Raw genomic sequence first — 27,347 nt, forward strand, 5'->3', positions numbered from 1 at the left:
TATTGAATTGATCAGGTCAAATTTGAGTTAAAGTAAACACTAAGGATTGTTATCCTGAATATTGGGTTGGTAAATGTATAAACAATAAACATAACTGTTTAGTTATTTAGATATAGCACTGTTTGAATTTAATAGGCCTAGGGCCGCTCTGGAATCTAATCCTGGGACAAGGAGGTTGACAAAACTTCCAGAATATTTGATTATCGGTTTTTTGTTTCTTTTGTTTTCTAATGTCATTGGAATTGTAATGATAAATTGTATTGTTTGATTGACTATAAAGGTAGTCTGTTGTGCGATGATACCCAAGAATGTAGAAGAAAGAGACCAACAATAACATTGGCATAGATTGAAAAAGGCTGGACGTTTTCCCCAGGTTTAATTACATTACAAGTAGTGGTAATATTGCAACTGTGCAATTATTGTAATTTCTTTTTCTCTTTTTCTCGTTTGGTCAATTTATTTGTGTTTTGAGGAACATAAGGTTGTGAATATGTTCCTAAGGGGGGACTGATATCTATTTTAAATTGATTAGAAAAGATTTGAGAATGTTTTAAGAATGTTATTTTACAGCAGTTGCCGTAGGGACCATCATTTAACTATCATTATGAATATTTCTGTGGCAGGAGGCCAGGTATTTGAGGCAGAATGGTTACATAGGGCTATTATTAAAACTTAAGATTTAGTGATCTTGCTAATGTTGTCAGGAAATAACCCATGTGTTAGTGTGTATGTCCTCAGGAAAAAACAGCCAGAAATGGAAGGGCTTGGGCTGCATTCTGGAGACTGAGTGTACATCAAGATACACCAGGCTGGTGGTATACTTCTTACAACACTGCAGTGGTAAAGTTCTTTATGTCTCTCTTTGGTGGGTGCATAAGTCTCACGAGAAGTAAGGTCCAGCTGAATAATGGGTGAGCTTGAAAACACCATGACAGAGGATGTGGAATCAGAGAGAGAAAGAGAGAGAGATTAGATTCCACTATAGACATACTGGGTTGAGTTTGGAGGCTACATGTTTTATTTTTAATACATCATGTGAAAGAGAATGGATGATAGGATATTATACTCTAAACAAACATGTTAAAGGGATTGATATGAAAGCATATACAGTGTTGAATTAATTCAAGAAGAGAGAATGTTAATTGTAGGTTATGCACATGATTATCAGTTGAAATGGAGTAGATGGGAAACTAAGTAAAAATGACATGATTTGGGAACACCTCTCAGAACCTGTGGCCGAAAGGGGAAGACTGGGTGGAAGCATGAGGAAGCTTTTTAGGGCTTTTATTTTTGTGGAGTCCAGCAGAAAAGTATCCTGGAGGCATAGAGTCAGGTAAAGAGAGAGTGGGAATTGTCATGGTCTCAGATTTCAGTTTGCATGAATATATTTATGCATAACACATAACATTGTCAATGCTGTTATGTTTTGTCTGTTGTTTTCCAAGTCTTATGTTTAGGAAACCAGAAGGAGAGGGGTTCGCCAGCTTCAGCTGGAATGTCTGTTTGTTGTGTGATGAGTGATGGAAGTAAGAGGATGTATGGTGCAATCTTAGAACAGAGGCCATAAGTCTCTAAGTATGAATGCTTCACAGAAAGTAGGCAGAAACCTGAACCAGGATGAGAGGTTCTGCGTCTGATGATCCAAGGGGACCAGAAGGACCTCTCTCAGTGGTACCAGGAGATCTAGTCCACGTTGGAGGGATCCGGAGGAAGTGGGATCAACCGAGGAGAGATGGACCCTATGAGGTGGCCAAAGCAACAAGAACGGCCGTCCAAGTGAAAAGAAGCCAGACGTGGTACCATCTGAACCACTGCAGCTGAGTCCCAACAGAGAGAAGGATACAACCACATAGAGATGAGGACACTGAGGATGCTGATTCACCAGGAGGGAGCCTGGAGGGAGCAGGAGCAGCGGAAACGATTGAGATGCCAGGGAGGAGCCAAGAAAACAGTAAATCAAGTGAAAGCCAAAATATGACACGTGCACCGACTAATGCACCCAGAAGAGGAGGAGAGGCCTCACAAGGAACAGAATAAGAACGTTTCTTTCCTAAAATTGAAACCCTTCCAGATGGAAGCTAAGTCCGGCCTGAGGAGGGAGCTTCAGGTGAAGAAAGAGGAGGAAAAGTCCCGCAAGCTGAAGAAAATGGGGATTACCCCACAATTGACTTTTAAACTTTTGAATGGCCTCCTTTACAGACAATTGATGTTAGAACAACAAAAGAATAATGACATTGACATAACAGAAGCAACAGTGAATGCTAGTATAGAAACAACAGACTAATGCACAATCAAGATGTATGGTGGGAGCAGGAAGAGAAGAATGAAATCAGCCGAACAATCCAAAAAGACTGACAAGGTTAGAATCTATGTTCCACCTCAATGTATAACAGAAGCAGGAGAACTGAAGTCTATCTCAATCATAAGGATCAAACCCTTATCGGAGATTGCACTCTGTGGATGGACACATCACCAAACAAAGGGAGAAGTCGTTTGGGACCCGAAAGGATGTGACCTGACATGAATCAAAGAAAAAGACGAGTAGGTGCTCATCATGAACAAGATTGAACCAGTGGAAGGTGAAGACCTACCCCTGCACCTGAACAGGAAGAACCTGTGACAACAACAAGGGTGGCGGCTGCTGTGACGACCACAGTAGTTACCACTAGATGACATCGACTGCCCTTACCAAGCAGACCACCGTGCCAACAAAGCAACCTGAGACATCAGTCAGGAGAATTTTTACTGATATTTGAAACTTTCTGATAAACTCTAATGATCTACCTCAAGATAAGAACATTGAAAAAGCGACAGAATTAGATATATTAGAACCACTCAAGGACAGCACACGAGAAGAAGTAGTGAAGAACGAGTGGTACAAATGGGTTAAGTCTATGGCAAACAAACACAGAATGGACAATTGTATTTTGTGTAGAAAATCACCTTTGTCTGATCTTTTAATAGTCTCTGAACCAGCATCATTTAAAAACTGTGTAAGTTGGAAAAATGACCATTGTACCAATAGAAAGTATTCTATTTCCTTGTGTGACATTGAATGTAGGATTGCTCAAGGGAGCACTAGAGGCAGAGCCATGTTAAACGAGACTAAGTTGGGAGACAATGATTGTGCTGCCTATGAAATTAGAACTGAATTAAATGGACCCCAGTTAGACAGAAGTACTGTGGTTAAAGGAAAATATGAATGTTTTTACAGACACCACACTGAAGGAATTGATGTAGGAAACACCACTGTAGAATGTGATATTATTTGGGTGCTAGAGAATGCGGGAGTTCGTAAAAGTAATGATAAAGGATTGATTATGAATAGAAAAGGGTTGTGTAGTTACATAACTCAGGTTGCGCCATCTCTTACTATGTTGAAAAATCAAGACAGAGGTATTGCTGATAGTTTCTGGATGTGTGGAAAAAAACTAACTGTTGAATGTATTGCCTGATGGATGGATTGGTCCTTGTGCCTTAGTTAGAGCAATTAAATAGGTTATTATTATTGAATCACTCCATGATGACTATGTTAAACCTAGAGTTAAAATGGCTTATGATAAGGATCCTGAGGTATACCTTAATGCAATTGGACTGCTTAGAGGTCTACCTAGGGATTTCAAGGCCAGAGATGAGGTTAAATCAGGATTTGAATCTATATTTTTGTGGATAACACCAAATATGAACTTAGAATGGATTAATTATATTTTTATACCAAATTTGATCTTTTACTCTTATGAATATTGGAGATGTTTGGTCTAGTTGGTTTTCTTTAATGTTTCTGATTGGTTCTTTTACTCCTATTTCACATTGGAGATGTTTGGTCTAGTTGGTTTATATGCTTCACTTTGTTTTTATTTTTTGTATTTTCTTGTTTATCATAGGTATTTTAATTTACTATCCCAAAGTCTTATTTGTATCATTTATGTGGCTAAATAGCCCCAGAGGGGGGATTGTAGTAGTAACATAAAACACATGGATAAAATATAAATATAAAAGATAGCTGAACATTAAAGTAACGAACCACATGTTCACATTTATCATGAGACTGTGGTAATGGAGATATACTAAGAGACGTTCTGGCCCTCTTATTTTCTCCATTGTGCTGACAGACTGACCAGACACATGGGCACCTAAAATAATTGGACACACTAGACTTATAGTCTACACATTCCACTAAAAGCACACATACCAGAGAAATATGCTTAAGGCAACTGGACACTAATGACAAGAAGAGACATAGAGTCTGCCAATTCCAATAAGGACATACCAGAGAACATGCTGGGGCATTGAATTAAATACAGGGTTGAGTCATAGGCCTAGAGTATAGAGGGACATATATTATTTTTAAGACAAGCATGGGTCTGGCCACTATTATAATTTAACTGAAAGCAGATAATGGGCGTTAGTAGGCGTGAACAAGCAGGAAGCCTGAACTAAAAAGATAAGGATGGCAGGAAGAATTAGGGGAAGTATGCTTATTTGCATATGGGGTGGACCCATATGCTATTTATGTATAAATGTTGGAACCGGGGTTGGGAAGCGGGGTGTGTTCCGCGGGGTGTGTTCCGCGGGGACATGCCAGTGGGCTGTACAGTTGTAATAAAGAGCATGTTTGATTTTAAAAGTTCTGGTAAGCGTTGTATTTGAAAATGATTTTCCACGACACTCTTTAGTAAAGGTTGAATAGTCTATTGTTCAGCTAAAACCTGCTCCCTGCTTGTTTCATTACATTATTATGCAGGTCTCAGAGCAAATAGCCTGGATTGTTGCTCTCTTCCACACGTCATTCAGCACGCTTGTGGGCATGCTGGCAGGACGTACTGTTTTTTATTCTGTATATATGAATTACAAATCAGCCTTTACTTAAATCATGTTTCTAGTCTACTGCATAGTTACAATGTGTAATCATTGATGTCCCAGGAGCATGAGTGGTAAACACTGTTGAAGTGTATAATTGTAATGCATACATGCAGACACAGCATCTTTCAAATAATGGAGTAAACCTGGTACTGGATATGACTGGAGAAAAAAAAAACTTGCTAAATAGCGATTTTTGTAAATGAACTTTATGACAAAGAAATATGCACAATCATTTGTCTCTACATTAACTAACATAATTCTCTGAATTGTACATGTTTTGCTTGACTCGTTATGATGTTATAACTACTTACATTTGCTTATGCCATCTTTGCTGAAGAAAGTCACCAGGGACAGGTGGCTCACGTCAAATTCGTCATTGGAACCACTCGATATGATTGGTCATATAAAAACCTTGGGACCCAAATGAATGAGTGCTCTAACTCCCCCTTGTGGTGGTCTGGAGCAATGAAGCAGTGACGCTGGGTACCTCTAAGTCCCGCAGTGTAACTTTTAAAGGAGGAACAACTGCATGTATGTAGGTAGGTAGGTAGGTATATATAAAAAAAAAAATTGGGGGGGGGGGGGAACAGCAATTTGCACCACTTCTGTAGAATCACCCATATAACGCACTACTTTCGACCAGGGCCCATAGGGCAGGGCACTACTTTATACCAGGGCCCATAGGGTAGTGTACTACTTTATACCAGGACCCATAGGGTAGTGTACTACTTTAGGGCTCCTCACTCAGGGCATGGTATCATTTGGGACACATCCTCTGTCTTTGTAGTGCAGTACTACGTCGGTCAGTACTACGTCGGTCAGTACTACGTCGGTCAGTACTACGTCAGACAGTACTACGTCGGTCAGTACTACGTCAGTCAGTACTACGTCGGTCAGTACTACGTCAGTCAGTACTACGTCAGTCAGTACTACGTCGGACAGTACTACGTCGGTCAGTACTACGTCGGTCAGTACTACGTCGGTCAGTACTACGTCGGTCAGTACTACGTCGTTCAGTACTACGTCGTTCAGTACAGTACTACGTCGGTCAGTACTACGTCGGTCAGTACTACGTCGGTCAGTACAGTACTACGTCGGTCAGTACTACGTCGGTCAGTACTACGTCGGTCAGTACTACGTCAGTACTACGTTACGTCGGTCAGTACTACGTCGGTCAGTACTACGTCGGACAGTACTACGTCGGACAGTACTACGTCGGACAGTACTACGTCGGTCAGTACTACGTCGGTCAGTACTACGTCGGTCAGTACTACGTCGGACAGTACTACGTCGGTCAGTACTACGTCGGTCAGTACTACGTCGGTCAGTACTACGTCGGTCAGTACTACGTCAGACAGTACTACGTCAGACAGTACTACGTCAGTCAGTACTACGTCAGACAGTACTACGTCAGACAGTACTACGTCAGTCAGTACTACGTCAGTCAGTACTACGTCAGTCAGTACTACGTCAGTCAGTACTACGTAACACATCTCTCTTTTTCGCTGTTGTCGACAGGTTTCAGTCCGTCTGTTCTTTTAACATTGGGCCAGAGCCATAAAGAAGAAAAAAAGAAGAAAAACTATTTTCCTCCTTGCCCCGGTCCTGGCTGGCCCTTCTCACAATGACACAAAGAAGAATAAGAAAGAAAGAGGACACACACAAAATTATTGTGTAAAAATACCTTTTATTGAATTTCCATCATTACAATCGCACACAATCAGTTTGAGCAATCTTTTTAAAATATTTAATAGAAATTCATTTAGCTCTAAGAAGCAAACAGTCATCAGTCTTTTTTTTAAATCAGAAGCTTTAAAGAGATCAACGTGTAAATATACTGAGAACTCCCCACGGCAACGGTCACCACGGTAACCCTGCCCAACCGCCCATCATACAATAGAATATATGCCCCCCTCGCTCTTCTCCATTTTACTTACAGTAGCATTTGAAACCATCTCTGCAAATGTATTTTCTGAAACCAGTCAGCAATGACTGTATGGACTCATCCACCCTCCCTCCTCATTGCATTCACATTATCCCACAAACACACGCCTGGCTTGAATCGGATCCCCCACAAAAGAGCACAACACAAGCACAGCTGCATGTACTGTACCTGCAGCCAGGTATCCATTGGCCACAGAGACACTAAGCTCCAAAAGTTTCCATATTCCAAGAAAGTGAGTCTGATGGCTGATACACAGCTCACCTTAACAAAGAACATTTAAGCAAAAATGTTTTGCAATAATGTGTGAAAACAAAAGCATAGTTTTCACACACTTCACAAACACAACAAATTTACACTTGATATAGTCTGGCAAATGCATAACAAAACAGCAATTTGTTTTTGATGACGACTAAATTTACAGCTTCTGAGAAGAGGGCTGGGTGATGTTTGAGTAGAGAAGAACAACGGGGAAAGTACAAACTGACTAAAAACGTTCCATTTACAGTTTGGATGGGAAGTCATCATGTCACTGGTTTTATCAGGCATGAGAAGGAAGAGGATGAGGAAGATGGTGACAAAAACAGCATCCTATGATTCTTAGCTTTCAACTTTTCAGACAATGACTCATCCCTACCTGTTTAACCTGTGACCTGTGACTTTTTAAAATTAATAACCGACCCTCCAATTCCCGAAAGAAGAATTCCCGTTTTACCAATACAAAGTCCTAAAATACACAGCTGGGAAAAACTAAATGGGATAAGTCAGAAACCTGGAAGAATCAGACAGTGGGATATGACAGCACACGTGAGGATGGATAGTTGACTGGACATATTTTCCACTGTGACGTCCTGCCACGATGACAAACCCTGGGTGACAATTTCAGCAGGTGGGTACTACTAATGAGCACGCAAATAGAACCACTGACAGACACACACACACGAGAGAGAGGCAGGAAATCATCCTTCCATCATGCACGTCTGGCTCCCTGGGAGAGCCTACTGTGTGTGTGTGTGTGTGTGTGTGTGTGTGTGTGTGTGTGTGTGTGTGTGTGACAGACATGACAGGTCTTAGTATCTTCCAGGAGAGTTCAGCTCAGTTCAGGAACAGAGAGGATAAATATAGCACTGCCCTCCAGCTCAGTTCAGGAACAGAGAGGATAAATATAGCACTGCCCTCCAGCTCAGTTCAGGAGCAGAGAGGATAAATATAGCACTGCCCTCCAGCTCAGTTCAGGAACAGAGAGGATAAATATAGCACTGCCCTCCAGCTCAGTTCAGGACTAGAGAGGATAAAGATAGCACTGCCCTCCAGCCTATCCACTGACTGTATTAGACATGTCCCATAACACACACACATCTTATGTTCTTCTATCCTCATGGGGACCTAAATTGTATTTCCATTCAAAATCCTATTTTCCCTAAGAGCTAACCCTAACCTTAACTCGTCACCATAACCCAAACCTCTTATACTAACCCTAACCTTAACTCGTAACCATAACCCAAACCTCTTATACTAACCCTAACCTTAACTCGTCACCATAACCCAAACCTCTTATACTAACCCTAACCTTAACTCGTCACCATAACCCAAACCTCTTATACTAACCCTAACCTTAAACAGCTTTTGTCCTCATGGGGATGTGGGAAATGTATCCTTGTTTTAGATCCCTTTAGTTTAGATCCCTACAGGAACAGAAGAACCCAACACACACACAGACACACACTAGTCAGAATAAAACGGAGCACTATCCTCTATCCCCAACAAAAATGCAATATCAACAACTGTACGTGACAAAAATAACAAACAATATATCATATCAACCAACTTCCAACAACAACACTTGAAATCATACCTCTAGTAAATTCAAACTCCTGAGTGGCGCAGCGGTCTAAGGCACTGCATCTCAGTGCTAGAGGCGTCACTACAGACCCTGGTTCGATGTCAAGCTTTATCACAACCGGCTGTGATTGGGAGTCCCATAGGGCGGCGCACAATTAGCCCAGCGTTGTCAGGGTTTGGCCGGTGTAGGCCGTCATTGTAAATAAGAATTTGTTCTTAATCTTAACTGACTTGCCTAGTTAAATAAAAGGTTAAATAAAATACATTTAAAAAAAAATAACAGTAACCACACAAACTGCCCCTAACATTGGCTGAGCTAAAACCTCCTTTCACCAAATGCAACCGGTTATATGATGCTAACGATATTAAAGATTTTCAGTGTTCGAAGATAGGCCTAAACAGCCTCAAGCAAAGATTAAATAAAAAGTCTAAAAGTGACTGATATGATAACTAGCAGATGGGAACAGCATCACTAACAAGCTGTGTTCTACCAGCCAATCATCGCTCCAATCAGGGCACAAATCTTGGCACACAGAACCAAATATCGCACGTCTTGCGTGGGCTCTGGCTGTTTGATAGTAAGAGTCTGTCACAAAGGGATAGGTAGGGTACAGACACCATGTCCCTGAATTAGTCTCTCTCTCCTCAGCCTGAACTCATGTGTTCCAGCTCCTTGGCCCACCCAATGAATAAATCAGAGTGATGAGGAGGGTGTGTGTGAAGAATAGAGAGGAGACTGGGCCCATTAGGGACCTGGCCAGGACATCAGTGGGTGGCCACACTAAGACTCCTCTTTCTAGGAAGAGACAGGACAGGAACAGTCTGAGAGAAAGAGTTAAAACATTACAAAAGAAAGCAGGGATGATGTGACCAATTCAAAAATTGTGGGAGATGGCTACAGATTTCTGGACAAACCATTAGTTATAATAATAAAGTAATATATTTTGGTTTCATGACTTGAATCTTATGAGCATATAAATCTATCTAATATTATAAAACATTGGACCAGCAGAAGACAGTAACAGTCATGGAACACTGTTGAAAAGAGACGTTGGTCTTTAAGATCTCAGTGGCTTTCAGAAGCTGCAGGGGGAAAACAGCGCCACATTGTGGGTGACCAGACCTTAGCAATCATGTGTGTTGATGGCACAGCATGTACTGTACCACTGTACCTGTCATGCCAAGGGGCAAAGCACAATAGATCCACTACTGTGGAATGCAGTAGGTCTGGTAATGGTCTGGGCTCTTGGATGGTGGTGGAACGCAGTAGGTCTGGTAATGGTCTGGGCTCTTGGATGGTGGTTGAACGCAGTAGGTCTGGTAATGATCTGGGCTCTTGGATGGTGGTTGAACGCAGTAGGTCTGGTAATGGTCTGGGCTCTTGGATGGTGGTTGAACGCAGTAGGTCTGGTAATGGTCTGGGCTCTTGGATGGTGGTTGAACGCAGTAGGTCTGGTAATGGTCTGGGCTCTTGGATGGTGGTTGAACGCAGTAGGTCTGGTAATGATCTGGGCTCTTGGATGGTGGTTGAACGCAGTAGGTCTGGTAATGGTCTGGGCTCTTGGATGGTGGTTGAACGCAGTAGGTCTGGTAATGATCTGGGCTCTTGGATGGTGGTTGAACGCAGTAGGTCTGGGCTCTTGGATGGTGGTTGAACGCAGTAGGTTTGGTAATGGTCTGGGCTCTTGGATGGTGGTTGAAAGAGGAAGGTGCTACAACAGCACATATAGATAAGAAGGACAGGAAAGGTTTTATAGCCCAGGGCTGATTGTCTCTACAGACACGCAGAGGACATCAATGCATGGATGTTTGTATAGTTGACAGAACAGAACGGGTTACTGGACAAGAGAATAGCGGGACTCAGACTCAACACCAAGGTGGAACAGATGACAGTTTCCCTAACACTAAGTTACAACATATTCAAATCTGGGTCTACTTTGCAAAATGAGTACAAGACAGGAATACAGGTATGAATGTCTGGAGTCCGTAATATATTTGTTTTCTTGATTAAGCAACATTGAAATAAGATAGAAATTGTTTGCTAAAAGAACCGTTGAAAGTTTCCAAAAGCAGGACACACACGCACACAAAAAGAGAACTGTGCATTTCGTTATTGAAATGTGATTATATCCCGCCTTCCCATTTTCCCGCATCATAACATTTACAGTAGTTCTTCCATAATAACAGAGGCTCAATAGCATCAGCCATCTTGCCAGTCACTCTCAGAAAGCAGCAGAAAGCAACGGACGTCGGCCTGTACACAGTATCAGCCACCACAAGAATAACAAGCGACAACCAAGGCTTCCGTCAAACTAGACTACAGTTTCAGAAGCGTTTAAAAAAAAAAAAAAAAAAATTGAAATCTCATGTAAATGAGTTGTATGTTTTGACACGGCATCAAACTACCACTGCATACGTCAGACTCTATTCATCCCACAGTTGTGAAACCAAAGACTGGCATGACTGTCACAATCTAGTAGACTGGGTTCGGTCGGGAGGGAGAGGGGTGGAGAGGGATTATGCTAACAAATACATTTTAAAACCTATGCAAGCAAGTGGTGAGTTAATATGATACTGTAGTCCAAGTAGGCAAACTTAATGATAGAGAAAAATGTGGAGGAGGGAGGGGTGGGGGGGGGGGGGTAAATGCAAAAACAGCTTCATTCTAGAACCTATGCAAGCTAATTGTGAGTTTATATGCTCCTACAGTGTTCAGCAGGTAGAGTAGATTCGATGATATATAGAGTAATGTGGAGGAGTTAACGCTGAACAAAAGGACTGTACATTATGTTTGCCTCTGGGGGTGTTCTTGAGCCAAAAGGGGCACCCTAAATATTGTCCATAAATTACATTGGACAGAAAGGGGCACATGCCGAGTGAATAAAGTGTGGGGGAGGGGGGGGGGGGACTTGCCTTGTTGAATACAGAACATCTCTTTACCTGGCAACAGTTATTTTGTTCTCTGTATTTTTAGAGGCACAGATAAGGCTTGTGTTATAAGTAACTGTTTCATTAAAGCATTCTGTCTAGAACGACACACACACACACACACACACACACAGTAAAATAAGACGGTATATTGTTAATACTACGTTTTCAAAGGGAAAACAGCAGTTAATATATCAGTATCCTGTATCTCATCAGTATACATAAATATAAGCTATATAATAATAATAATAGCAGTATAACTATTAGTCTATTCCAGTTCAACATACAGTGGGGAAAGTATTGTGACTGGCTCAGAAGAGAAGAATATTCAGGAAGTGACTAGGACCACAACGACCACATATACTTCACTTTAAAACACATGTAGCACACATAGAAGGGGGCCACATAAACACAGACGCACGCTCCTCACACACACACACACACACACACAGAGACACCGAACACACACACACACAAAGCCCACAATGTGTAGTAGACCTATACATGAGAGCGCAGTCGAGAGCAAAGTGCAGTAACTTCCTTTGACAAACCCACTGCACTTCTGAATGACACCTCCCAACCATTACAGACTTGTGTACTGCTTAACCACTGGACAGTCGAGAATCTGAATCTCTCGGTCTTTCAAAGGCGACTGATACCAGTCCATTCTATATTATATATTTTCTGTACATGCAGTGAATTAGTAAACCAATACAACACTTGAGCTTGAGTATAATACAAACACTGAGATTATACAGATATATTCATATCACTTTGTTGTAAAAAAAAAAAAAAAAAAAAATGTTTTCTGTTTTCTTACATTGCGTTTGAAAATATTTCAGGGATTGACCAATAGAGACCCACAGTGGAGGTGTCCTAATACCCATGAAACCTAGCGGTCAAACAGGGAAATGGTTCCAATCGTTTTTTCGAACCACTTCAAATAAGAGCCGTTTACCCCGACGTGGCGTTTTGATAACCATGTAAATCTCTCTAGGACAAGGCATTTTGATAACCATGTAAATCTCTCTAGGACAAGGCGTTTTGATAACCATGTAAATCTCTCTAGGACAAGGCGTTTTGATAACCATGTAAATCTCTCTAGGACAAGGCGTTTTGATAACCATGTAAATCTCTCTAGGACAAGGCGTTTTGATAACCATGTAAATCTCTCTAGGACAAGGTGACTTTCAGATTTAAAAAAAATGATTATTAGCATCAAAGTAGAAAACACGCAAATTACAAATCCCTGCAAGCTCCTGCACATCAAATAAAATTAAACGTTAAAAATATAAAAAGACACCTTTGCTGACATGTATTGTGTCAATTTAAAACTTGCACAAGACACTTCACAGAATTGCCCATTTAAAGAAATGTAGCCAATTTGTTAATTACTAATATCAGATAATTAATCCAGAGCGCAGGCGGCTGGTGACACCTTAATTGGGGAGGATGTGTTTATAGTAATTGCTGGAACACAATAAATGGAATGGTATGCCATTCCAGCCATTATTATGAGCCGTCCTCCCCTCAGCAGCCTCCTGTGATACAGAGATTCTTACCTTTGCCTCGATTCGGCAGTCCAGATCATCACAACATTTGTAGATCTTTATGATAGCAACATTAGCAGCTAATTAGCATTTCATTTTGGGGGGGGGGGGGGGGTAAATACAGGCGAATATATTGATGAAAGTCACCTTGTCTGAGAGAGATTTACATGGTTATCAAAACGTCATGGCACGGTAAGTCTACACGAAACACAGCCCTTATTTTAAGTGTTTTCTAAAAATCCCCAATGGGGAAAAATGAATGGTGGAAAAACAATTGGAAATATTTCCCTGTTTGACCGCTAGGTTTTATGGGTATTATTACTCATACTGTGGTACTGTATAGGACAGGGCATAATCCACACGTTGCTTAATTCACTAACATCTAACAATTAAATCTGTTTTAGTACTGAGTCTAGTACAGTAACAAGGGTGGGACAAATTTAGAGGTTGGGGGGATCACATTTCATACAGATATTATTAAACATTTAAATTAATCCAGATTATATATGGGCCGGTGCTCCAATACTGAAAATTGCATCTTGGCCCCCTGCCCATATGTAATATGCAAGGGCCTTATGGCCTTAAGGATAACTCCTCACTCAGTTCCTCTGAGTTCCTCTAATGTCCATCTGCACTGTGCCAAAAGGAGGGGTCGGGAACTAGGGAGGGGGTGGAGTCCCGCAGGTAATAGGGTTTGTGATTGGTGCTTTCTTTTTGTAGGTCCGCCTCCCCCGTGGCCATTGGTCAGAGCATTGGGTTGGGTTAGATCAGGGCGCTCGTCAGTCCCCGAGGATGACCTTGACAAAGCTAGCCACGTCGGTGTCTAAGGATTCATGGGAGATGAAGAAGGGATGTTGCTGGGATGGAGAGAAGAAACCAGAAGAAGAGACTGATTTATGCAGAATCAAATATAACATTAAAATAATATCCTCAACAACAGTGTGATATATAATCAATAGCATTGATTGGATAAAAATCTAAATGAAGTGGGGAGATTATTAAAATGGGGAGATGTGTCTCCTGACCCCTCCTGTCTCAGCCTCCAGTATTTATGCTGCAATAGTTTATGTGTCGGGGGGTTAGGGTCAGTCTGTTATATCTGGGGTACTTCTCCTGTCTTATCCGGTGTCCTTTGTGAATTTAAGTATGCGCTCTCTAATTCTCTCTTTCTTTCTCCCTCTCGGAGGACCTGAGCCCTATGACCATGCCTCAGGACTACCTGGCCTGATGTCTCCTTGCTGTCCCCAGTCCACCTGGTCGTGCTGCTGCTCCAGTTTCAACTGTTCTGCCTGCGGCTATGGAACCCTGATCTGTTCACCGGACGTGCTACCTGTCCCAGACCTGCTGTTTTCAAATCTCTAGAGACAGCAGGAACGGTAGAGATACTCTGAATGATCGGCTATGAAAAGCCAACTGACATTTACTCCTGAGATGCTAACCTGTTGCACCCTCTACAACCACTGTGATTATTATTATTTGACCCTGCTGGTCATCTATGAACATTTGAACATCTTGGCCATGATCTGTTAGAATCTCCACCCGGCACAGCTAGAAGAGGACTGGCCACCCCTCATAGTTTGGTTCTTCTCTAGGTTTCTTCCTATGTTCTGGCCTTTCTAGGGAGTTTTTCCTAGCCACCGTGCTTCTACACCTGCATTGCTTGCTGTTTGGGGTTTTAGGCTGGGTTTCTGTACAGCACTTTGAGATATCAGCTGATGTAAGAAGGGCTTCATAAATACATTTGATTGAAATTTGATTGATAACAAAACATGATGTATCACTGGACTAAGTCTCCCATCTAGTGGTGAACTAAGAGTAAATGCAAGAGGACACATTAATGTGTCCACATAACGGGAGATCTCCAAAGTTCAAAACACACTCACCATGAGTTCTGGGTAGTTTGGCCGCTCTTTGGAATTTTTCTTTAAGCTGAGAATGAAAATGGGCAATGAGATAGAAGATTAGATTAGTAATATCTGGTAACGTATCTCCCAGTCCAGGCAGACTGAATGATTGCATCAGCTGCAAGCTGCAAGCGAACGTGGAACTGTTAACAGAGTAAAAATAATAGTTGAGAAGAAACGAGATAATTGTAGTACAGTGTTCAGCATGTGATCTATCCTCCCTTCTGCCATGTGGAAGTTAATTAGCTCAGGGGTAAAAGCAACAAAAAAATGCCATGACTGAAACTTAAGTGGATCTCAGATTGATTATCTGGGGCCAAGTTAACGTCCCCTTACTGAAACTAGAAGGCATGCTTTCAGAGAAAGAGGCTAATTTTGTACATATTAAACTGCGAGATTGCCCAATTCCAGTCCCCTTGCGTAGAGGGTCCGGGGTCTTCGTCGAGATAATTTCTATGTTGAAGGAGTGAAAAGCTCAGTTCTAGTGACTTTTTTTAGAAAGGACATTATACCTCAAAATGTATTAAAATAAAAATGATGCTGACACTATCTAAAATACAATTTCTATGCATGGCCTATATTATCAGATGTGCTATTAGCAATAAGCATGATCAACTTTATCCTATAACATGCAGCAGAGTTGGGGTTTATCCATCTGCATTTACCCCATTGGACACATCCAGATTGTCATTATTAAGAATACTAATAACTGTATTATAAATATGAATACATATAATTAATTATTCATTCTTATTCACTCAACATTTTATTTGGGGGATTCGATTACAAAGTATGTCATTTTCCTTTTAAGACGCCATTGCCCCTTTAAGAGCTATGTTGTGCAGCTGTGCCTAACGGATACTAACGAAGGAAGTTATTTCTGATTTCCTATCATTTGGCAAAGCAAATCGGGCCTGTGTAGAGTAGGGCCGGAACTTTGTGGGCATGGCTGGAGTAGGGCCTGCACTTTGTGGGCATGGCTAGGGTAGGGCCTGCACTTTGTGGGCATGGCTAGGGTAGGGCCTGCACTTTGTGGGCATGGCTAGAGTAGGGCCTGCACTTTGTGGGCATGGCTGGAGTAGGGCCTGCACTTTGTGGGCATGGCTGGAGTAGGGCCTGCACTTTGTGGGCATGGCTGGAGTAGGGCCTGCACTTTGTGGGCATGGCTGGAGTAGGGCCTGCACTTTGTGGGCATGGCTGGAGTAGGGCCTGCACTTTGTGGGCATGGCTGGAGTAGGGCCTGCACTTTGTGGGCATGGCTGGAGTAGGGCCTGCACTTTGTGGGCATGGCTGGAGTAGGGCCTGCACTTTGTGGGCATGGCTGGAGTAGGGCCTGCACTTTGTGGGCATGGCTGGAGTAGGGCCTGCACTTTGTGGGCATGGCTAGAGTAGGGCCTGCACTTTGTGGGCATGGCTGGAGTAGGGCCTGCACTTTGTGGGCATGGCTGGAGTAGGGCCTGCACTTTGTGGGCATGGCTAGGGTAGGGCCTGCACTTTGTGGGCATGGCTAGGGTAGGGCCTGCACTTTGTGGGCATGGCTAGAGTAGGGCCTGCACTTTGTGGGCATGGCTAGGGTAGGGCCTGCACTTTGTGGGCATGGCTAGGGTAGGGCCTGCACTTTGTGGGCATGGCTAGGGTAGGGCCTGCACTTTGTGGGCATGGCTAGGGTAGGGCCTGCACTTTGTGGGCATGGCTAGAGTAGGGCCTGCACTTTGTGGGCATGGCTAGAGTAGGGCCTGCACTTTGTGGGCATGGCTAGAGTAGGGCCTGCACTTTGTGGGCATGGCTAGAGTAGGGCCTGCACTTTGTGGGCATGGCTAGAGTAGGGCCTGCACTTTGTGGGCATGGCTAGAGTAGGGCCTGCACTTTGTGGGCATGGCTAGAGTAGGGCCTGCACTTTGTGGGCATGGCTAGAGTAGGGCCTGCACTTTGTGGGCATGGCTAGAGTAGGGCCTGCACTTTGTGGGCATGGCTAGAGTAGGGCCTGCACTTTGTGGGCATGGCTAGAGTAGGGCCTGCACTTTGTGGGCATGGCTAGAGTAGGGCCTGCACTTTGTGGGCATGGCTGGAGTAGGGCCTGCACTTTGTGGGCATGGCTGGAGTAGGGCCTGCACTTTGTGGGCATGGCTGGAGTAGGGCCTGCACTTTGTGGGCATGGCTGGAGTAGGGCCTGCACTTTGTGGGCATGGCTGGAGTAGGGCCTGCACTTTGTGGGCATGGCTAGAGTAGATCCTGCACTTTGTGGGCCTGGGTAGAGTAGGGCCTGCACTTTGTGGGCATGGCTAGGGTAGGGCCTGCACTTTGTGGGCATGGCTAGAGTAGGGCCTGCACTTTGTGGGCATGGCTAGGGTAGGGCCTGCACTTTGTGGGCATGGCTAGGGTAGGGCCTGCACTTTGTGGGCATGGCTAGGGTAGGGCCTGCACTTTGTGGGCATGGCTAGGGTAGGGCCTGCACTTTGTGGGCCTGGGTAGAGTAGGGCCTGCACTTTGTGGGCATGGCTAGGGTAGGGCCTGCACTTTGTGGGCATGGGTAGGGCTGAGGCTTAAAATGCATGCCTGTGCAGGGCTCTAGTGTGTATGCCTGACATTGTGGGGTGAGGTAAGAGTATCCCCAATGCCCCCTTTTACATGTTAATAGTCCACTCTTCCACAGGAGGATAATGTCCATTCAAGCCAGAGGAGCGGTTTGCTCAGGTATTCCAATTTCCTATTGTCACATAAACAGTTGAGTCACCGGGGTATAAAACAATGCTGTTGATCCACTGCTGGAAAAATCCTGCTTTAACATCTGACCCGGCTGAATTAAACCACAGCTCTACTGGTACATTATCCCAAAGCCCAGCTAAACATGGGACAAACATCCTGGTAAGAGATGAATGAGGAATACCTGCATGCATGAGCAATAACAGTACTTAAGATGGGACTTAGAATGTGGATACACAATGTGCAGTATGTGACCCATTATCAAAGAGAGATTAGCACTGGTCAAATGTAGTGCATTACATACGGAAAGCGATAGGTTCCATTTTGGACAGCAGTATGACCCAAAAAACTAGGGCCTACATTGTACAACACAACAGACAAAGATAACCGATGAACAAGGTTCAAAATGTTGGGGGAAATGACATTTGTCTTTCTCTACTGAGAAATTCATAACAATTATGGGTTACAGGAAAAACACACCATGAGTAAATATGAAATACTTGCTGTGAAGACCGAACAGTGGACATAACAGGCTGGTGAAAGTGAATATTAAGACATTCCACAGAGGGTGGAATGTAGCCTGGAGGGACTAGATGATGAACTGGTAGCCTGGAGGGACTAGATGATGAACAGGTAGCCTGGAGGGACTAACTAGATGATGAACAGGTAGCCTGGAGGGACTAGATGATGAACAGGTAGCCTGGAGGGACTAGATGATGAACTGGTAGCCTGGAGGGACTAGATGATGAACAGGTAGCCTGGAGAGACTAACTAGATGATGAACAGGTAGCCTGGAGGGACTAACTAGATGATGAACAGGTAGCCTGGAGGGACTAGATGATGAACTGGTAGCCTGGAGGGACTAGATGATGAACAGGTAGCCTGGAGAGACTAACTAGATGATGAACAGGTAGCCTGGAGAGACTAACTAGATGATGAACAGGTAGCCTGGAGAGACTAACTAGATGATGAACAGGTAGCCTGGAGGGACTAACTAGATGATGAACAGGTAGCCTGGAGGGACTAGATGATGAACAGGTAGCCTGGAGAGACTAACTAGATGATGAACAGGTAGCCTGGAGGGACTAACTAGACGATGAACAGGTAGCCTGGAGGGACTAGATGATGATCTGGTAGCCTGGAGGGACTAGATGATGAACAGGTAGCCTGGAGAGACTAACTAGATGATGAACAGGTAGCCTGGAGGGACTAACTAGATGATGAACAGGTAGCCTGGAGGGACTAGATGATGAACTGGTAGCCTGGAGGGACTAGATGATGTGCAGGTAGCCTGGAGGGACTAGATGATGAACAGGTAGCCTGGAGGGACTAGATGATGAACAGGTAGCCTGGAGGGACTAACTATATGATGAACAGGTAGCCTGGAGGGACTAGATGATGAACAGGTAGCCTGGAGGGACTAGATGATGAACAGGTAGCCTGGAGGGACTAGATGATGTACAGGTAGCCTGGAGGGACTAACTAGATGATGAACAGGTAGCCTGGAGGGACTAACTAGATGATGAACAGGTAGCCTGGAGGGACTAGATGATGAACAGATAGCCTGGAGGGACTAACTAGATGATGAACAGGTAGCATGGAGGGACTAGATGATGTACAGGTAGCCTGGAGGGACTAGATGATGAACAGGTAGCCTGGAGGGACTAACTAGATGATGAACAGGTAGCCTGGAGGGACTAACTAGATGATGAACAGGTAGCCTGGAGGGACTAACTAGATGATGAACAGGTAGCCTGGAGGGACTAGATGATGAACTGGTAGCCTGGAGGGACTAGATGATGAACAGGTAGCCTGGAGGGACTAGATGATGAACTGGCAGCCTGGAGGGACTAGATGATGAACAGGTAGCCTGGAGGGACTAGATGATGAACAGGTAGCCTGGAGGGACTAACTAGATGATGAACAGGTAGCCTGGAGGGACTAACTAGATGATGAACTGGTAGCCTGGAGGGACTAGATGATGAACAGGTAGCCTGGAGGGACTAGATGATGAACAGGTAGCCTGGAGGGACTAGATGATGAACAGGTAGCCTGGAGGGACTAGATGATGTACAGGTAGCCTGGAGGGACTAACTAGATGATGAACAGGTAGCCTGGAGGGACTAACTAGATGATGAACAGGTAGCCCTGAGGGACTAACTAGATGATGAACAGGTAGCCTGGAGGGACTAACTAGATGATGAACAGGTAGCCTGGAGGGACTAACTAGATGATGAACAGGTAGCCTGGAGGGACTAGATGATGAACGGTGCTCTAACTAGATGATGAACAGGTAGCCTGGAGGGACTAGATGATGAACTGGTAGCCTGGAGGGACTAGATGATGAACAGGTAGCCTGGAGGGACTAGATGATGAACAGGTAGCCTGGAGGGACTAACTAGATGATGAACAGGTAGCCTGGAGGGACTAACTAGATGATGAACAGGTAGCCTGGAGGGACTAGATGATGAACAGGTAGCCTGGAGGGACTAGATGATGAACAGATAGCCTGGAGGGACTAACTAGATGATGAACAGGTAGCCTGGAGGGACTAACTAGATGATGAACAGGTAGCCTGGAGAGACTAACTAGATGATGAACAGGTAGCCTGGAGAGACTAACTAGATGATGAACAGGTAGCCTGGAGGGACTAACTAGATGATGAACAGGTAGCCTGGAGGGACTAACTAGATGATGAACAGGTAGCCTGGAGGGACTAACTAGATGATGAACAGGTAGCCTGGAGAGACTAACTAGATGATGAACTGGTAGCCTGGAGGGACTAGATGATGAACAGGTAGCCTGGAGGGACTAGATGATGAACTGGTAGCCTGGAGGGACTAGATGATGAACAGGTAGCCTGGAGGGACTAACTAGATGATGAACTGGTAGCCTGGAGGGACTAGATGATGAACAGGTAGCCTGGAGGGACTAGATGATGAACTGGTAGCCTGGAGGGACTAGATGATGAACAGGTAGCCTGGAGGGACTAGATGATGAACAGGTAGCCTGGAGGGACTAGATGATGTACAGGTAGCCTGGAGGGACTAACTAGATGATGAACAGGTAGCCTGGAGGGACTAACTAGATGATGAACAGGTAGCCTGGAGGGACTAGATGATGAACAGATAGCCTGGAGGGACTAACTAGATGATGAACAGGTAGCCTGGAGGGACTAGATGATGAACTGGTAGCCTGGAGGGACTAGATGATGAACAGGTAGCCTGGAGGGACTAGATGATGAACAGGTAGCCTGGAGGGACTAACTAGATGATGAACAGGTAGCCTGGAGGGACTAACTAGATGATGAACAGGTAGCCTGGAGAGACTAACTAGATGATGAACAGGTAGCCTGGAGGGACTAGATGATGAACAGGTAGCCTGGAGGGACTAGATGATGAACAGGTAGCCTGGAGGGACTAGATGATGAACAGATAGCCTGGAGGGACTAACTAGATGATGAACAGGTAGCCTGGAGAGACTAACTAGATGATGAACAGGTAGCCTGGAGAGACTAACTAGATGATGAACAGGTAGCCTGGAGGGACTAACTAGATGATGAACAGGTAGCCTGGAGAGACTAACTAGATGATGAACAGGTAGCCTGGAGGGACTAGATGATGAACAGGTAGCCTGGTCCTAGATCTGTTTCTGATGTCTTGCCCACTCTAACTGTCGTCTCTGTCATAACAAGCATAACAATGACCATGGAGTTGGAAAGACAGCCATAACAGATATAGGACCAGGCTAGCTTTACCGGGAGAGGAGATCATACCACAGGGAGGTGAAGTCAACCAACTCAGGGGAGAACCGGTCAGCAGGGAGCTGGGGCGATGGTTCCTCCACCACCTGCTTCAGCTGCTGGAAGGGCGTGCCCCAGGAGTCATAGGGGAACCGCAGGATGGCCAGTTCAATCTGAAGAAGGGGGCACAGGATATCACAGGGCACAAAATATGACAGGGCACAGGTATATGACAGGGCACAGGTATGACAGAGCACAGGTATACGACAGTACATAGAGGTCAGGCTATGTGAACGCATCATTGTATTACTGTACATAAAATGAAGAAAATTGAAATATTATGTATATAAAAGCCTGAAATTGGGTGGTTTATGACCCTAGACAGTGTTACATCCTGAAAACTACCATGGGCAGTTGGAGGACCATCAAATTTATTTTAAAACCAAAACTGTTCGTGGATGTGAGACAGTTTAGGACGTGCAGATGAGAGCCAGTAATATGTAACAACTCTCCTAATAAAATGTCTAGACACCAGTTAGTCTAGAGCAGAGCCGTAGTGTGTCATCGTGTCTCGCAGAGAAAAGGCAGGGCTTTTCTTGACCATGAAGAACCTGTCCTATATGAACAGCAATGCATTTCAATTCAATGGAACTCTATCTGCTCACTTAAGGCTATTACTGGCAACGAATACAACGTACTGGTTATATAGTGAAGACATCATTCAGGAAAAATAAAATACTATTATTTATCTGTAGTTACTGTACCTGACCTTACGATATCAGAGGTTGCTAGTTTAATGTAGAAAAATATATAAAATAGACCTACTAGTGTAATAATCACATAACAATTTTGTTTTAATAAATCTGCATAAATATTAATAATAAAAAGTGATATAAAATAGAGACTCACCATAGTGATTCCTAAACTCCAAATGTCAGACTTGACGTTGTAGCCTTTCTGATTAGTCTCTGGGTTGATCCTCTCCGGCTAGGGGACAGAATGACACACGCACACACACACACACACACACACAAACACACACATAAAGACAAAGAACGAGACACGGGTGACATCACTTTAGAGTCGCTAACTGACAGTTGTCCTAGACGGCCCAACCTCCTCCGTCATCTGTACCTCTTGAACACACACAGCCCAGTCTGTTCTCTGAGTGCTACCATGGCCCTAAAAAAACTGCCTCAGCCAATCAAAGGCTCTGTGGACACACTGTTTGGGCACACTGGAGGTTATTAAAAGGGTAGCTAGCATAAACGGTACCACGTGTAACATATGGATTTGCATAAGTAAACACATCAAAAGCCCCAATGCAAAGTTACAACCCCCCTCTTTTCTATTTTTTACACAATTATTAAGATTGACATTTTTATTGTTTACTTCTTACCCCTTTTTTCTCCCCAATTTCATGATATCAAATTGGTAGTTACAGTCTTGTCCCGTCGCTGCAACTCCCGTACAGACTCGGGAGAGGCAAAGGTCGAGAGCCATGCGTCCTCAGAAACACGTGCCTGTCAAGCCGCACTGCTTCTTGACACGCTGCTCGCTTAACCTGGAAGCCAGCCGCACCAATGTGTCGGAGGAAACACCGCACAACTGGCGACCGTGTCACCGTGCATGCACACAGCACGCCACAGGAGTCGCTAGAGCGCGATGGGACAAGGACATCCTGGCCGGCTAAACCCTCCCCTAACCGGGACGACGCTGGGCCAATTGTGCGCCGCCTCATGGGGCTCCCAGTTGCGGCCAGCTGCGACACAGCCAGGGATCGAACCCGGATCTGTAGTGACGCCTCAAGCACTGCGATGCAGTGCCTTAGACCGCTGCGCCACTCGGGAGGCAAAACCGATCCAAATTCTGAAGCATGCCGAAGGAAAATGTTTTTCCGGGGTGTGATGTAATATGGAGGACCGGCAAGCCAGCCTATTCCCTATAATGTAAACTCCAACAGAAATATCTTCAAATGTAGAACTTCAAATTAAACCAAATCGTTTCCATTGATGACTACTGGTTTTAGTTTCATTTTCAGATAACATAGAAGCAAATACTTTATGAATGTATCAATACAAATCAACTTGCAAGGTTGCTAGCCAACTAGCCTGCTAACATTAGCCGTACCAGCTGTGCATGAGTCAGCCAGTTGCTATCAACACCTAGCTTACAGCTACATTAAAGAAAACCAAAGTATTGAAAATAACACCATCTAACCAGTTATCAAAGAATGTTAGCTATATGCAGCAAGCTAGCCAGCCAGCTAACGTTAGTTATTTAGCCAACTAGCTATTAGCCTAGCCAGCCTAGCCAACAACCACGGTTATGGTCGGCAAGCTAGAGCCCAACTACTGAAGACCAGCTAGAACACAACCAAAACATAACCGCAGATTAGAAGCAAAGAGAGAAAGTGAACTAAAATGTAATATAAATGTAGAGCAGACTAACAGATTGATGGCTGGGGCCCATCCTGTGGTAAAACTTTGAAAAGAGTGCAGGCTGAGGTAGCTACCAAAGTGAGGAGGAGGGCGCTTCGCCAGGCCGATGGAGTCAGGGAAACCCAAAATTGATAGATTCCAGATGTCCGTCAGCTAGCGCGCTAGCACTAAGTCAAGGTGGAAAAAGTTACCAAACTGCTGTAGCCTACTTCAGAGGTCATGCCGAAAAGTTGACAAGACAGAAAGGAGAACAGACGAGGTACTACACAATTAGAGCAAGCAGGTATGATTTGCTCTTTCGTTTTTAGCCCACGGCAAGAAGGTACCAGAACCTGCCATGCTAACGAGTTCCCACTAGATAATAACACAGCCACAAAGTCTGAAGGGCATGCTGCATTGATGCACATGCCCCATCTGCTCCTTGTTTGATGGATTGTAGCTCACCACTGCCAACAGTTGGTCTGGAATGTAATTACATGCTAGCATGGCTAGTAGCTAACATTAGCCAGCTTGAGCTAGATACCGAGCTAGCATACAAACTCAGTAGCACAGACTGGATTAGATCCTCCATATAACGTTGAGAAATAGGGCATTGTGGGTAGCTTAGAAAATATCCAGAAATAAGTGAATAAATATGTAATAACCCAAAAACATAACTATCTGATCATGACTAGAACTAAGTTACTAAGTCTGTGTTTTCACATCGGTGAGTGAAAACTCATGCGTTCTACCCTTTAAATGCATGACTATTGACATAACAGACCTGCATCACTTAACACATATATGGTGTAAGCGGCCAACTCAGCTCTGCTCAGTCAAACTTAATAGGTGAATTAGTTAACATTAACAAATACAAATCAACATTTTATTTGTCACGTGCCAAATACAAACGGGTGTAGACTTAACCGTGAAATGCTTGCTTACGATCCCTTCCCAACGGTGCAGCGTTAAAACATTATAATACAAATGAACAAATAGTAACACGAGGAATAAAATAAAACAGAAGTAGAGCCAAATCAAGGAAGTACCAGATCAATGTGCAGCTATATACAGGGAGTACCAGATCAATGTGCAGCTATATACAGGAAGTACCAGATCAATGTGCAGCTATATACAGGAAGTACCAGATCAATGTGCAGCTAAATACAGGGAGTACCAGATCAATGTGCAGCTATATACAGGGAGTACCAGATCGATGTGCATCTATATACAGGAAGTACCAGATCAATGTGCATCTATATACAGGAAGTACCAGATCAATGTGCAGCTATATACAGGAAGTACCAGATCGATGTGCATCTATATACAGGGAGTACCAGACCAATGTGCAGCTATATACAGGGAGTACCAGATCAATGTGCAGCTATATACAGGGAGTACCAGATCAATGTGCATCTATATAAAGGAAGTACCAGATCAATGTGCATCTATATACAGGAAGTACCAGATCAATGTGCAGCTATATACAGGAAGTACCAGATCGATGTGCAGCTATATACAGGAAGTACCAGATCGATGTGCAGCTATATACAGGAAGTACCAGATCGATGTGCAGCTATATACAGGAAGTACCAGATCGATGTGCAGCTATATACAGGAAGTACCAGATCGATGTGCAGCTATATACAGGAAGTACCAGATCGATGTGCAGCTATATACAGGAAGTACCAGATCGATGTGCAGCTATATACAGGAAGTACCAGATCGATGTGCAGCTATATACAGGAAGTACCAGATCGATGTGCAGCTATATACAGGAAGTACCAGATCGATGTGCAGCTATATACAGGAAGTACCAGATCGATGTGCAGCTATATACAGGGAGTACCAGATCAATGTGCAGCTATATACAGGGAGTACCAGATCAATGTGCAGCTATATACAGGGAGTACCAGATCAATGTGCATCTATATACAGGAAGTACCAGATCAATGTGCAGCTATATACAGGAAGCACCAGATCGATGTGCAGCTATATACAGGAAGCACCAGATCGATGTGCAGCTATATACAGGAAGCACCAGATCGATGTGCAGCTATATACAGGAAGCACCAGATCGATGTGCAGCTATATACAGGAAGCACCAGATCGATGTGCAGCTATATACAGGAAGCACCAGATCGATGTGCCGGGGTATGAGGTACTTCATGTATCATATCTCCCTTCTGAAACAGTTATTCACTGAGCCAGCTTAAGCCCAACTCCACTGTTTGATTTTTATTGAGTAGATTTGACCGATAGACTTATTTTGTCTCTTTTAAATCCCAGAAACCTCTACTACACATCCACCCACCCCCACACAACCGCTCACCCACAACCACCCACCCCCACACAACCGCTCACCGCCATGTAGGGCTTGCAGCCTGCGTCCATGGTCTTGGCCACAGAGTCCACCAGGTAACCACTGATCCCAAAGTCACACATCTTCACCTGCCCTTGGGTGTTGATCAATATGTTGGATGGCTTCACATCTGAGGGGAGAGTGAGTGAGTGAGTGAGTGAGTGAGTGAGTGAGAGAGAGAGAGATGGAGGAAACAAAACAGAGAAATAGAAGAGTGGTGTGAGATGGAAGTGAAAGAGAAATCACAGATTTTGGAGTCAGTCCAAAACAGACCTACTGTATAACATCTTTTAAAGTGATTTCCTTAGCCTCAGCAACATAACTATGAAGCAGTGTATCTGTCTCGCTCAACACAGCCCACAAAGCACATCTGTAGAAATGCTATGTAAAATGTTGTTTCAAGTAACATCGTTGTTTTTGTAACATCGCAAACGGATGTGGCAGGTTCCCCGCTAAAGCTTCCAGATTTAAAAAGATGGACACTAGTGAAAACTGTTTTAAAGTGTACCCAAGAGAGAGATATACATAACATACCATATATAAAACGTTATATTTAACTCTGTGCTTGTTCTTACCTCGGTGGATGACTGACAGATTGCTGTGCAGATGTTCCAGAGCCTTCACTGTCTGTAACGAGGGAGGTTGGAACATTACAACAGAACACAAGGTTGGAACATTACAACAGAACACAAGGTTGGAACATTACAACAGAACACAAGGTTGGAACATTACAACAGAACACAAGGTTGGAACATTACAACAGAACACGAGGTTGGAACATTACAACAGAACACGAGGTTGGAACATTACAACAGAACACTAGGTTGGAACATTACAACAGAACACGAGGTTGGAACATTACAACAGAACACAAGGTTGGAACATTACAACAGAACACAAGGTTGGAACATTACAACAGAACACAAGGTTGGAACATTAGAACATCAGCAGCTGGAGAAGGATATCAACATGGGGAATGCAGGTCTAACTTCCCAGACATACCCATTGGTTTGCATATAGTATTTATTTAATTCTTAGTATATTAAACATCTGGCATGAATTCAGTCATTTTGTACAGTAATAGCCTCTTG

At 43.9% G+C, this 27,347-nt stretch overlaps 1 protein-coding gene across 1 annotated transcript in view; it reads right to left on the reverse strand.

The window, feature by feature from the left end:
• Window positions 1–6,530: 6,530 nt before the first annotated feature.
• LOC139580374 (dual specificity mitogen-activated protein kinase kinase 6-like) overlaps window positions 6,531–27,347 on the reverse strand; it is a 52,956-nt gene continuing 32,139 nt past the window's right edge. The window contains exons 7-12 of the mRNA XM_071408989.1: window positions 26,832–26,883; window positions 26,259–26,386; window positions 22,384–22,461; window positions 21,490–21,647; window positions 15,009–15,054; window positions 6,531–13,982 (exon numbers count right to left, since the gene is read on the reverse strand). Coding sequence (XP_071265090.1) covers window positions 13,905–13,982; window positions 15,009–15,054; window positions 21,490–21,647; window positions 22,384–22,461; window positions 26,259–26,386; window positions 26,832–26,883 — 540 coding nt within the window. The 3' untranslated portion in view covers window positions 6,531–13,904. The remainder of the gene's footprint in view (window positions 13,983–15,008; window positions 15,055–21,489; window positions 21,648–22,383; window positions 22,462–26,258; window positions 26,387–26,831; window positions 26,884–27,347) is intronic.

Source organism: Salvelinus alpinus, chromosome 7 (genome assembly GCF_045679555.1).
Source record: "Salvelinus alpinus chromosome 7, SLU_Salpinus.1, whole genome shotgun sequence".
NCBI lineage: Eukaryota > Metazoa > Chordata > Actinopteri > Salmoniformes > Salmonidae > Salvelinus > Salvelinus alpinus.